This window comes from Puntigrus tetrazona, chromosome 3, assembly GCF_018831695.1.
Source record: "Puntigrus tetrazona isolate hp1 chromosome 3, ASM1883169v1, whole genome shotgun sequence".
NCBI lineage: Eukaryota > Metazoa > Chordata > Actinopteri > Cypriniformes > Cyprinidae > Puntigrus > Puntigrus tetrazona.
Genome location: NC_056701.1, coordinates 9,428,418 through 9,440,706, shown reverse-complemented (window position 1 = coordinate 9,440,706; position 12,289 = coordinate 9,428,418). Strand labels below are relative to the sequence as shown.

Genomic DNA, 12,289 nt, shown 5'->3' with positions numbered 1-12,289 from the left:
AAATGATCCGAACTGTGCTTTTCACAATAAAGCAATAGTTTATTCAAACATTCTATCGTCATTTACTCACTTACTTTCTTGATCTTTCAGCAGAAAATCAGCACGTTAGAATGATTCTCATCATGAAAAATCACATGACACTTAAGACTGTAGTAATGATACTGAAAATTCAGCTTTAGCATCACTGAAATAAATGACACTTTAAAATATACAAATATTTCACAATATTAGTATATTTTTTTACTGTACCATATTTCATATTTCACAGTATTTTAATCAAATAAATGCATTCCTAGTGAGCATCACTTCTTTTTAAAAAATAATTTAGAAAATCTTGCCGACCCCAAACTTCTTCGGTTGCATTGCCATCAATTGCAGGAATTTCAGACCAGATTTAATCTGGTGTCACATAAACATGCATAAAACTTCAGATTCAGATGACATCAGATTAATTTCACGTTTGAAAGTGGCCCAAATAACATGTGAAAACATGTTTTTCCTGTTTACACGTATTCGACAAGATCCGATCCGTGTCAAATATTATTAAAAAAACATACAAAAGCAGAACTGGTTGACAGAGTAAAAGTGACCTTTCCGTAAGAGTTCGCTCTCGATTAGCTTAGCACCCTTGTAGTGTGTCGCATTTGCCATCGGCTGGGCTTCATATATTACATATTAATTCACTGCGAGCAGATGGCCACATTTATTTGTAGTACGAAACATAATGCAGACTGACACAAATGAGACACCAAAGAGACAGCAGGCTTAAAACACGCTGTCAATATATTTAGTACCGTCAAGCCTTGTTGCTAAGAGTTTTCAGAGCAAATTACAGTGCGCATTGTTCTGTTACCAAATTGAAAAGCAGATTGCTTTATTTTAAGACGAGACGGTTGCATAGATACCACTGCCAAAGAAAATCGTGCCAAAGAAAAGCGTCCTAACGCATAAAAATAAGTACCACATATATGTGTAGCGTGTCGCGGGGTGACACGTATCCGGCACGTTCCCAGCATAAAGAGTTTAATATCACACCGCTTGAGGCTCTGTGTGCACCTGCCATATTTATATTCCAATCTTCCACACCGAAAACCCACATCGCAGAGCTCATAAAAGATTCATTCGGTGGTGGAAAGCAAGGTCGCACAGGAAAACCGGTCAGAAGGTAGTAACTACAACACACCAACGTCAGGCAAACGCAAAGCGGCCGATGCAAGATCCCACCGGCTGTTAGCCCCACCGTCCCATTATTACCATAACCTCCCGGAGACCGGCCGTAGATGACCCTGCCCTCGCTCGCTGTGTGCTGTCTAGTTAGGGTGCATCAGTGCACGTGTTTTATTTGGTCACGATGTGCGGTGCCACTAGTGTGTACAGTAATAGTAGGCCAGAGCAGGGGAGGATGGGCCTCTCACTGGCTGCTCTCGCGGCTGTCAGAAAAATGTCACTTTCGCTTAGAGTCAAGGCCACAGAGCCGAGGGAGCCCGGCAGACCTGATACCGCATGCCTGATATTCACGCCACCAAGCTGACAGAGCCGTAGCCCGACACAAAGAGAGAGAAAGAGAGGCAGAAAACGATGACACGCTGCTCGAACAGGATGCTCTGTTAATCTGCCGCTCGGGTGACGGAACAGATTCAGCAGAACTAAAAGAAGAATTTCATGTACCAGCTGTACTAAATGTAATTTAATAATGTCAACCCGACCACGCTGTGTTGGTTTTTTTTTTTTTTCCTCACAGGAGAGAGTGGCTTTTTATTTTGGCTGTTAAAGGGAAGTGACAGATATTTGGGGTCGGATTGAGTTGTAGCGCTTTAATGTTACAGCCTTCTGCGGCAGAGAAGAGCCCGGGGGTCTCGCCTGGGGAACGAGCTGGAAACAGACCCTTCACTCAAGCTGTCATCTGAGGATGTGTGCTTAGGTGCTCCATTAGGCCGCGGGACAGTCGAACACGCACATCTGCACATCGTCGACATCCACAGAGGCACCTAGAGGCCTATAAAAGCTCGGGCAAGACACCTGGCGTGGTCAGCTCAGGCCGTCGCTCCCCTGAGCCCTGCTGGAGTGTGGTGTCACACAGGGACAAACATGCTTTCAGGTAGAAACATTAGCGAATGAGGACAATGTTTTTTTTCCCTGTTTGGTCCTTGGGCTAGGTTTGAATCAGGACGCAGGAGGTGAGAGTTTGCAGATTTACCAAAACATGCTGCCACAATGACGCTGCACCTGTCAAAGAATCACCAAGCAGATGTTCCGAGCGTTCATAAAACCCTCACTCGCTAACAGCTTCTGAGCGTCTTTCACATCGAGGTTTTCCAATGATTACCCCAAAAGGTACAATCACACACATGTGGAAAAACAATGAGTGGAAAAACTCAGTCATTACCAATAATTAGTAGAAGAGAAATACTGAATCCATTAGTTAAATGGTCGCCTCAGACTGTTCAAAGGCCATCTGATGATTATTGTACACAGAACGACAAGAATTGTTTTGCAGAAAGGGGAAGTTTTAATCAGATTAGCTGGCTTAATGTATTCTCCGGATGTTTTTATTTGCTCACCAGAAAACAAAATTGTGTTGTATCTCATAATGTTTATTCCATTAAATCTAGATATTGAAATTTGCCAAAATGGGGTTTGTCTGCGATGCCAAAGAATAGTAAATTTCTAGCTCTATAATTCATAAAAAGAACCACCTTTTTCTAAGTGTAAAGAACATTTTAATCATATAATAATAATAATAATAATAATAATAAAAACACTTTTCCACTATAAAGAGCTTTTGGAATGATGAAAATATTCCATAAATATACCATGAATATTCCACGAATGGCTCTTCACGTAATCACTGATGCCAAAAAAAGAACAATTTTAAAAGGTATAGGACTACATACAATACTTTAATGCACAAAATGTAAAGCACCTTTCTAGCAAAGCATTACAGAAGATATATAATAAACCTTACAAATATTTAACATGTACTAGCTCCTAAATATAACATAATAAAAATATTATTCTATATCATTCTGACGATCTCTTCCTGTCTATGTGGGCAGAATATTCAGGTTTGGTATCTCTGCATAACCATCATATTTCCCGATCAGTGGGTGTATTCAAATGATGTGCTCTATTCAATCGTTTTAGCCAATTTGCTAAAATAACAAAGACTCACCCATAAACACTAAAGCCCTAAACACAGCTCCCAATGGGTTAAAGCAAGTTTGGTGAAGCAATTGAAAACACTGATTGGTTCGAAAACGCCAATCAGTGTTCTGCAGATATTTATTTGTGGAACAAGCTGCAATGTAAATCAAAAAAACCTTGTGCTGTGTTTTGGCTATTCTGTCTCTGAAAGGATTTGTTTACTGTTTTTTTTTCCTCACAAAAATGCTATTTGATGTTCAAAAGCTGATCAAAAACTTACTGACTTTACTCAGACTCTGGTACACTTGTGCTTTTCACAATCAGAACTAACAAGTCTACAAAAATTGCTCATAAATCTTTATAATTACCAAGCATAGGATTTTAATCAGCTTGTTTTTGTTTTGTTTTTTGTTAGTTGGAACAAGGTTTAAATATTCGCACTTGATGTGCTGTGTGTGCACGAAATGTTGAAGTAGGAGCTATTAACAACAGATCTTATTTTACTCATGACTCCAAAACCCACAATGCTAAAACTGCAAACATTTCGCGGGTTTTTCTTCTTTTCCTTGGCAACTGCAATCTAAACAGTTCTGTGCTGGTAGTCGAGGCCTGTGTGTTTGTAAGGACCCACAGAAGTGTCAACACGCATTGTGAGCCTGCTCTTATGTGGATAAAGAAATAAATATTGATAGCAGCAGGTATTCGCGCGACTGTCATGCGAGGGACAAAACCCAGAATCTAATCTCGCACTTCTCGTGTTCCTCAGACAGCACAAACGCCACCACAGTCGCACAGCGGTAGCATCTCTGTTCACACCGGACATGTGGACTAGCACGCACACACATGCGTGCATTCTGCCCACATTCGACCCCTCCGCTGTGCCACACACAATACAGACTCATCAGTGGGTCCTAATCAGCCACCTCTCACAGTGTAGGCTGTGCTATTCAATCGCCTCATCTAGCCATGCATCCGCGCACGCTACCTGATTGTAATGCATTACAATTGAATGTTAATGGGAACACTTGAATGTGGGCAAAGGGAGGGGGGCTTATTCATTTCTCATTGCTTGTTAGTGCGGCTCATGCGCCGCCTGTGACATTATTATGATGTCAACTATAGTATCATTATGAGCAGACGCCCCCGCATGTGTCGCATGTGAAAATATTAACATTATTTTCTGCGTCCACCTTCCACTGTGATTGTTGCATGGCTCAAGTGTGCCCTCGCATACATATGCAGAAGAACACTCACACATGATGGAGGGAAGGTTGTGTTGCATTAGTTAGTAGTTTCTTTTATTTATATTCTGCAGCAGAACGAGGTGATCAGTTTCTGGAATGAAAACCAAGCATTTCAAGTCAGCGGTCAGGCTTGGAGGTCATTCCAGTTGTTTGTATTTTAACGTAAATTAATAAATGAAGTATCATGATTATGATTTATTACACTCACACATAGTTAATAGTTACACTCACACATAGTTAACACGTCGTCTAAATGCCATTTATCAATGTACACTTGTTGCAACACTGATTTCCTATGTGGACAAACAGACTGTGGTGTTGACTCACATTGTCTACTTCTGGGCCGAAAAATGTGTTTTAACTGAACATAGCATGTAAACTATAGTCAATGGCTATATAGCATGTCTGGCACATGAGCAAGAGGAAAAACTCTCCATACCAGCAAGTGGCAGAAGTCTTTTATTTGCGTTTTAGAATGCTCTAGATCCTCTAGATTTGGTCATTTGCTTGCTTCGGTTTTCGAAAATGTTCAATTTGCCAGAAATCTGCCAATAGGAGTCCAACTATCACCAACTATACACCTCAAAAACTAGAATGACAGACGCTAAAATATGGCTTGATATCGGCCGGCCACCGGCTTGTTGTCCCGGCCTTAGTGAAACTAAATTAATTCAAATATGTAATTCAAATGTGATTCATCGCATGATTTATTTCGTGATTCTAATCAAGTAATCTACAAATACACTGACACTGGCAAGTAATAACTATCAGGCTTTTTTAATCATTTATATTTTATCTTGTGTGCCTTGTGTGCACAGCAACTTGACAAGTCACTAGCGGCCTTGTTGTTGTTACTTTTAATTTGTCTTCTCTTCAGTGAGTCTCAAAAAAATGAAATTACACAATGTATGTTTAAAAAAAAAAACAAGCTTGTGGAAAATCTAGCATAGGGATGGAAGACTTCATTCCTTGACAGGTTATTGTGCAGTTACTCTATCCCTAATCAAACACACCTGAAAAAATCTAGCCAAAGCCTTCAGGATTGCTCCAAAATTACAGGCAGGTGTGTTAGATTAGAGATGGAACTAAACTCTGCAGGACTGTGACAATCTAGGACTGAAGTTACCCCACTCTGTTCTAGCACATCTGTTGCTTCTGATTGTGAGCTGTTTCAGACTGGCTATAAAAACCAGAGACAAGACACCAAAAAAGAGCAATGTACCCAGAAAATAGGAAACATCTGGTCAGCCTATGATCAAGGACAAATGGCAACTGTAGCCAGGATTACACCCCTAATCTTCTGAGACACTCACTGGGATGTTTAATGACCACAGAGAGTCACGACAGATTAAAATCTCTTCCAAAGGACAAAACCTTTATATTGTCCCCAACATCATTGTGGGCTGGGTAGTGTTTGAATTTGATCAAATCCATCTATTCTGTTTATTGATTCAGAATTTTTTTTTGCTTCCTAGTTTCGATTCCAGTCTGATTAAAAAATGATATCAAACATAATTGAATAATATATATATAATATCAAACACTGCTGCAGCTGAATACCAACAAAAATCAGCAGGCTACATAAAACCGTATTCATTTAAAAGCTGTCTGTGTGCAAAATAGAGCTGCTTGATTCTCAATAAATTATGTTTGTTTTTTTGCGGTTCTCTCAAGAATATAAAGAAAAGACAACTAAACAAAATCACATGTAATTTATGAATGATTAAATGGCTCACTCAATTTGCTTTTTTCATTACTGAATGAATCAGCGTTTTTGAACAAATCTCTTGAATGATTCAAAGAAAAATACATTTTAACAGCCCCTTTTAGACCCTGGCATAACAATGTAATCAATGAATCTTTATTTGAAATGTTAAATTACATTTTATTGTTATACAGTGTGACAAAATATAACGCTATATTGGTGTTTGCATGCCCAGTAGTTTTAGCTGTATCCCTTTTAGCCTTAACCCGCTTTAGATTAGCGAGCAAGGTCCTGGCAGATCACACAGATAAAAAAAAAAAGGGTGTACTAAGCCTGGCGGAAAATGAAAATTCGCATTTTCTAGGCTAAAATAACTAGTAAAATAACATTTTCTGTCGGGCGTAGCACACAATCTAACTACAGAAGGGTCAAATAGAGTTAAATAGGAAAAAAATTTAAACTGTTCGGTCATTTTTAAACAAGATGCTTCTGGTCTAATCAGATTCAATGATCTATGCTAAGCTATGCTAAAAGTGCTATCGCCAGACCCGGAGATCGGCTGAATGGATTCAACAATAGTAAAACTCAACTTTTTCACTCTTTGGGAGTTGGAAAATGAGCCTATTTTTTTTAAAAAAAGTGGAGTGTTCCTTTAAGAGGTCTCCCATCTAGCTTCAGTGGGAAACCATGCAAGAGTTTCAAGTTGACAGCTGCTGGCATTAGTGAGGATGCAGAGCAGCAGTGGGTCTGCTGGCCACTCTTGTCCGTGCTTGGGGTACTGTTTGAGAGATTTATGCTGCTGGTCCTGGGCCTTTTCATTTGTCTAATTCCCCGTTTGGAAGTCGGACCGATGGCTGGCAGAGCACATCCTGTCCGACCTGCCTGCACGTCCTTGATCTGAAAGGCGACTGAAGCTTTGTGCGCGTCACTGCCCTTTTTTGACCGCCATCCAAGAGCACCATCACTGCTCCTGATATTTATTAGTCTCTCAACAGCCAAAATCTACTATGAGACCATTTTCATTGCCAAGCTAACTTTAGAAAGGAGGCCTAATAGGTTCGTGCACATTATCTCACATCTGATCAAATGGGTGTATAATAGGCCTTTTAGCTGGTGGGCAAGACGAACTGACTTGGACTGGACCAATCATAATTCAAAGAATGGGCTTTCACTGCACAGCTTCCTTTAGGCGGCATGTGCCCCGAAAGTAGTGATACTCTCCGGGCAGCTGCTCGTATCCGGCCTGCTCTGGTTCAGTGCCATGCAAACACTCTGTCCTGTCCAAATCTGACTGGATCATGCTGCCACCAGTTGCTTATTCGAACTGGACATTATTTCACAAGCCGACACATGTCCGAGGTACTTGGTGTAAATAAAATGACACCCATTCATATGATCCAGAGGAAGCTTCGCTTGACCCCGCGTGACTAATACCTCCTACAAGGGGAGCCGAAATTACATCAGACTGCAGCTTAACTGAAATTATTCATTTTATCTCATATTTCCCTTTTAATAAAATCTCGGGGCTGCAGCAGCCAATTCCTACCTAGCTTATTATTAAACGACCGCATTTAAGTGAATTCCAAAGTACAGCCGAGAGTTTCTAGCGAACAGCGGGTCTGAAGCACATTATTTCACTTCTCTCCAGCTGGGCGGCTTTCCGCTGCAAGCGGCTTCTCTATTTCTCAAAGGCCTGCGCGTTAAAACGGTCTTATTAAACAATTGTAGCCATTTGCTTTTGATGCACGTCTCTGGTGTATTTACGAAACAAAGTGAAAAAACGGGCCGCGAACAGATTTTGATCAACTTATGAGGGTTTTGTCTCGCAGTTGCAACCAATTAGCACCTCTCTCCCGCAGAGAGTTTGATATAACAGGGCTAAATAGTGAGTAAACAGACAACCCCCTCATTTCGCAAGCTAAAAGTGATGGTTTTGCATCTCTCAGCGTCTCTGGGGGCTGGCAGAGTGTGGCCACCGAGCCTCCCATATCGTTTCTTTTTTTTTTTTTTAAAATGATAATTTCATTGATGGATGGCTTCAAATGGAAGCACTCTGCCTTCCAGCTGAAAGGAGCTATCCGATGCTCTCATGACAGCTCTGTGATGCCATTAAAGCAAGGAATGATCAGACACATCCAGTGGGCCCCTTGAGCTGCATATCTAAGCTAACGTGTTTGCCTCTAACGCACTAGCTAATTACATTTGATGAAGATGTTGATTGCGAGCAGATTTGTGGTTAATGTCTGTCATTGTGTGGTTGCGGAATCGTCGCTCGTTCCTGTCAACATATACAGTACATGACTCACGCTTAAACGCGTGGATTTAAAATGTCAGTCTGTGTAATAGTGTTTTAAAATAAACTAATTAAAGTTTCTTTAAGATGCCTGTGTGTTAGCCCCTAGCGGTAGCCCTCGCTTTGAGCGGCGCTAATGATAGCGTTCAATAGATGTCCGATCCCGACTGCGAGCAGCCACTCAAAACTAATTAAGAAGATGAGACCCTAATAAACGCACATCTGTTGATACCGACTGAATAGGTTTGCCTATAAATAATACAATGCGCTATGAACCGAGGGGAGGGGGAAAAAGAGCAAAAATGCCTTTTGCGTCCAGTGTAGCAATAAAGGTGTGCGAGCTGATTCAAGTTAATGATTATTGAGTGAATCATCGCAGAGAGCTGAGAACAAAACGAGCTTTTAATTTGTTAAACTGTTATTGTTGCTAATCTGCATTCTGCTTTAAACTCTACGTTTCACAGAGTCTAATTAAACCCGGTTCCATCCAGTTTTATGGCCTAAATAGAATTTGATCCTCTGTTTGTCCTTATTTAAGGACACAATGCACATCGGGGAGCATTTACACGTACATGTGGACATGCACAGAGATGCACAGACGTGTGAAGTGTGCTAAATGTGCAAGCGATGTAACCCCCATCATAAAAGGGGATCATCAAGGTTGAGTAGGCGCCCATCTGTATCACTGGTCGTCAGGGCCCTGGGGAATTATGGGTACTTAACAAACACAAGTCGTGAGCGAACAAGTGCATCTGTCTCATTTAAACATGTTGCATATTTCATGGTTTGCAAGGCTGCATGTTTGTGGGTTCATGCATGTGAATGTTCCTTTGCATCCCATGCGAAAAAGTCCTAGCAGGATAGAGGAACACCAGAAGAATTCATCCATTTTTTATATCTACACTTCTACATCAGGAAGATGGGTGGTGCCACTTTTTCTCTCTTCCATTTAATATTTAATGCAAACACTTACAACAAATTGTCCCCTTGGGCCAATTATGAGAAGTTTGTGGTGAAGAAACAGAAATATACATTCCTATGCATGCCTACAGGACTCTCATATCTTTTACTGATGCGTTCGCATTTACATATCCTAATGTATGTCTGGAACAGCAGCACTAGCAAATTTGCAAACTGTGCACACATCTTGTACCGTATCATTTCCTTTCCTCTAATATTAAAATCAGTCGCAGACTGCTTAACATACTGCTTTTATAGAGCACACAGGTTACATCTAATCAAATGCATCATCTCCAGTCTCTAATTACGCCACATAATGGGAAGTCACATGCTTTTGGGTTCTATTCGGAATTTATTTTTTTTACTGTTAATAGCATATTAAAATAGCATGTGATTAAAGCAGAATATAATTGAAATAGTATCAAATTATACATTTTACCATTTTTCGTACTAGACACCAGTGACAAAAAAATTAAATAAAACACAACCGAGCTGTGGTAACACAGAAACACAGTTTCAAGAAAATGCCTTAATTATTTATTATGCAGAACTTAACAAATTTATGGAAGACCGGGGAGTGTTCTAACACTTTTTTTATATATATAACTTTGGCATAATTCATTCTGCTACAAATCAAGGTATTTCAGAAATTGAAAAATCTGTAAATTTGTGTTGACGTGTGCTGCTGTGACACCCTACCTATAGCTGATTGTATAAACAGAAAACAATTACGTTCTAAATCTGTTGTATGAATGTATTGCGGTAATCAAATTTACTTGTTCCAAATCATTATTTCCTAACCCCTAACCCATTCTCACCTCACTCCAAAATTCCAAAATGGTAAACATGTAAGGCCTAATACAAAATAGCAAAATCAAAAAACAAAGGCTTGCTTTTCTAACAACGTGTGTGTAGTAGTAGTGTCCCATAAGTGCAAATGCAGTAGAAGTACATTGGACATTTTTACTGTACAACCATCCACATACGCTCAGTCAGATGACACCAGTTCTGTCATTTAACACCCGTTCGCATCATTCTGCGACAAATTATAATAACAGAAATCTTAATTTACCCTTTATCTCACATCCAAACCATTATATTTTAAAACACACTGTGGATGCAGCCTACAACATGTTGGTGATGTCACTCTGTAGCACCTTCTCAATTGTTCACAGCACTCTCCAGCCTCTTCTACTATTTATTGCAGCATCAAAAATTAAACCGAATATTGACCAGTCGAACTGTTAGTTAAAATAGCTTTTATAAAGTTGTGGCACAGGTAATAATCAACTGAAATGTCCGAGGAGACTTCAGCCAACACGAACGCCATTGGCGGAGCTCTGTTCACGGTCCACACCAACGTGCTCATAGTTTTTCATTGAATCTTTAGTAAACGCGCACTTTACACAATTCATTGATAGTTAAGCCATTGATAATTGACGGCTGACACCTAAACGGCAACGACTAATAATAACATAGCAGTTTGGGCGAGTCTGAAAATGTCCCACTGAAGTAGCCGCGTGAAATTTTCGCATGTCTGATTTTGCCTGAATATTTCTAGGTCAGGTAATGCGCCGTCCTTCACTTCAATTCACATCTGTCACTTCAGTTCTCGTCAGCCAGCGCGAGGAAATCTCACACTCGAGGCGAACAAACAAAAAGAGCTCTTACAAGTGCTTCTGTGACGATACGAGCAGCGCTCCAGCAAACACAGGTCCGTCCGCGAGGATGCGTTCGGGCTCGAGGAGGACCACGATTCATCGCGAAACTTTTCGTCTGTCGCCCTCTTAATCGAGTTCCCGGATTCTTAGAAAATCCTCCCTGCGTGATTCATTCGCGCAACTCAACGGCGATTCGGCCATTAACCTCCGACGAGCTAATTAGTGCACTCGGCGCTTGTTTAGAAACTGATAATCAAAGAAGCCGCCGTGCGTCTCGCAAACGATGCGTATTTGCGACGCGGGTTGTGGCGCTGAGCAGCATCTCGCGCGCTACGAAGGCATCTTACCTCGCAGGGTATAGTAGATAACATCAGCAGCAGGAACATGGCACTGAATAGATGCATTCCTCTCGAAATGACAGCGTTCCCGACCACCACCAGCACTCGGGCACTTTCGTTTTCAGAGCTCGCCCGCCTCGCTTAAGCTCCGCGCAGGATTCTGTCAACGTTCTGTCGAGCGCGCGCGACGATCCACATCACAGGCGGCACGCGCTGGGCTTTATTCCGCTCACGGAGGCAGATTACCCCCACTGTGCCACGGCACAACGAGCCGCCTTGTGTTTTTTGATTAGTCTCCTATCTTTCGCTTGTGACCGCCACCAAGAGGTCAGCGTTGTAAACGGGCGCGGGAAATGAAGTCGAGCAGTTCCCTTCTCGGCAGGCTTTTTGAAGTGGGATCGACTGCCTGAGCTCGAGTTGCAGAGGTTGGAAGGTGACTAATGTGCTTGCGATGCTCCGACGCTAGGAGCAGCACACATTGACGCTCTGGGAGCGGAATCAAAGAGATGCCCTGCTCGAGATGCAGCCCAGCCGCTCCAGCGCGCGCGCGCGCGCGTGTGTGAGAGAGAGAGAGGGTGAAAGAAGAGGCTTTGTATTGACAGCCCAGTCTGTTGCACAAACAATGGATTTTTGAGATGGGGGATGAAATGACATGCATATCCCCAGGAGAGCTGTGACATTATGATACAGGCGGTTTGATGATTGGATTAGACTGTGAGCAGCGCATTAGCGGCGCTTTGCATGTGAAAGAGAGTTGCTGACAGTTAGCGTCGTCTCTAAGTAAGGGATAATCTACGTAGTCAGCCGGTCATTATTGCAAAAGAACTCCGACGGGCTGATCAAGAGGTGTCTTGTATCACCCTGAAGGGGGTTATTTTGCGATAATGACCAGCTTACTGCACATTATCCCAGTTATTACAGGGCTACTTAACAAATAAATAAAT

At 41.6% G+C, this 12,289-nt stretch overlaps 1 protein-coding gene across 1 annotated transcript in view; it reads right to left on the bottom strand.

Annotated features, from left to right (window-relative positions):
• The window catches only part of olfm2a (olfactomedin 2a), a 58,325-nt gene extending 46,482 nt beyond the window's left edge, over positions 1 to 11,843 (bottom strand). Inside the window, exon 1 of the mRNA XM_043235676.1 lies at positions 11,355 to 11,843. Coding sequence (XP_043091611.1) covers positions 11,355 to 11,411 — 57 coding nt within the window. The 5' untranslated portion in view covers positions 11,412 to 11,843. The remainder of the gene's footprint in view (positions 1 to 11,354) is intronic.
• Positions 11,844 to 12,289: the final 446 nt, after the last annotated feature.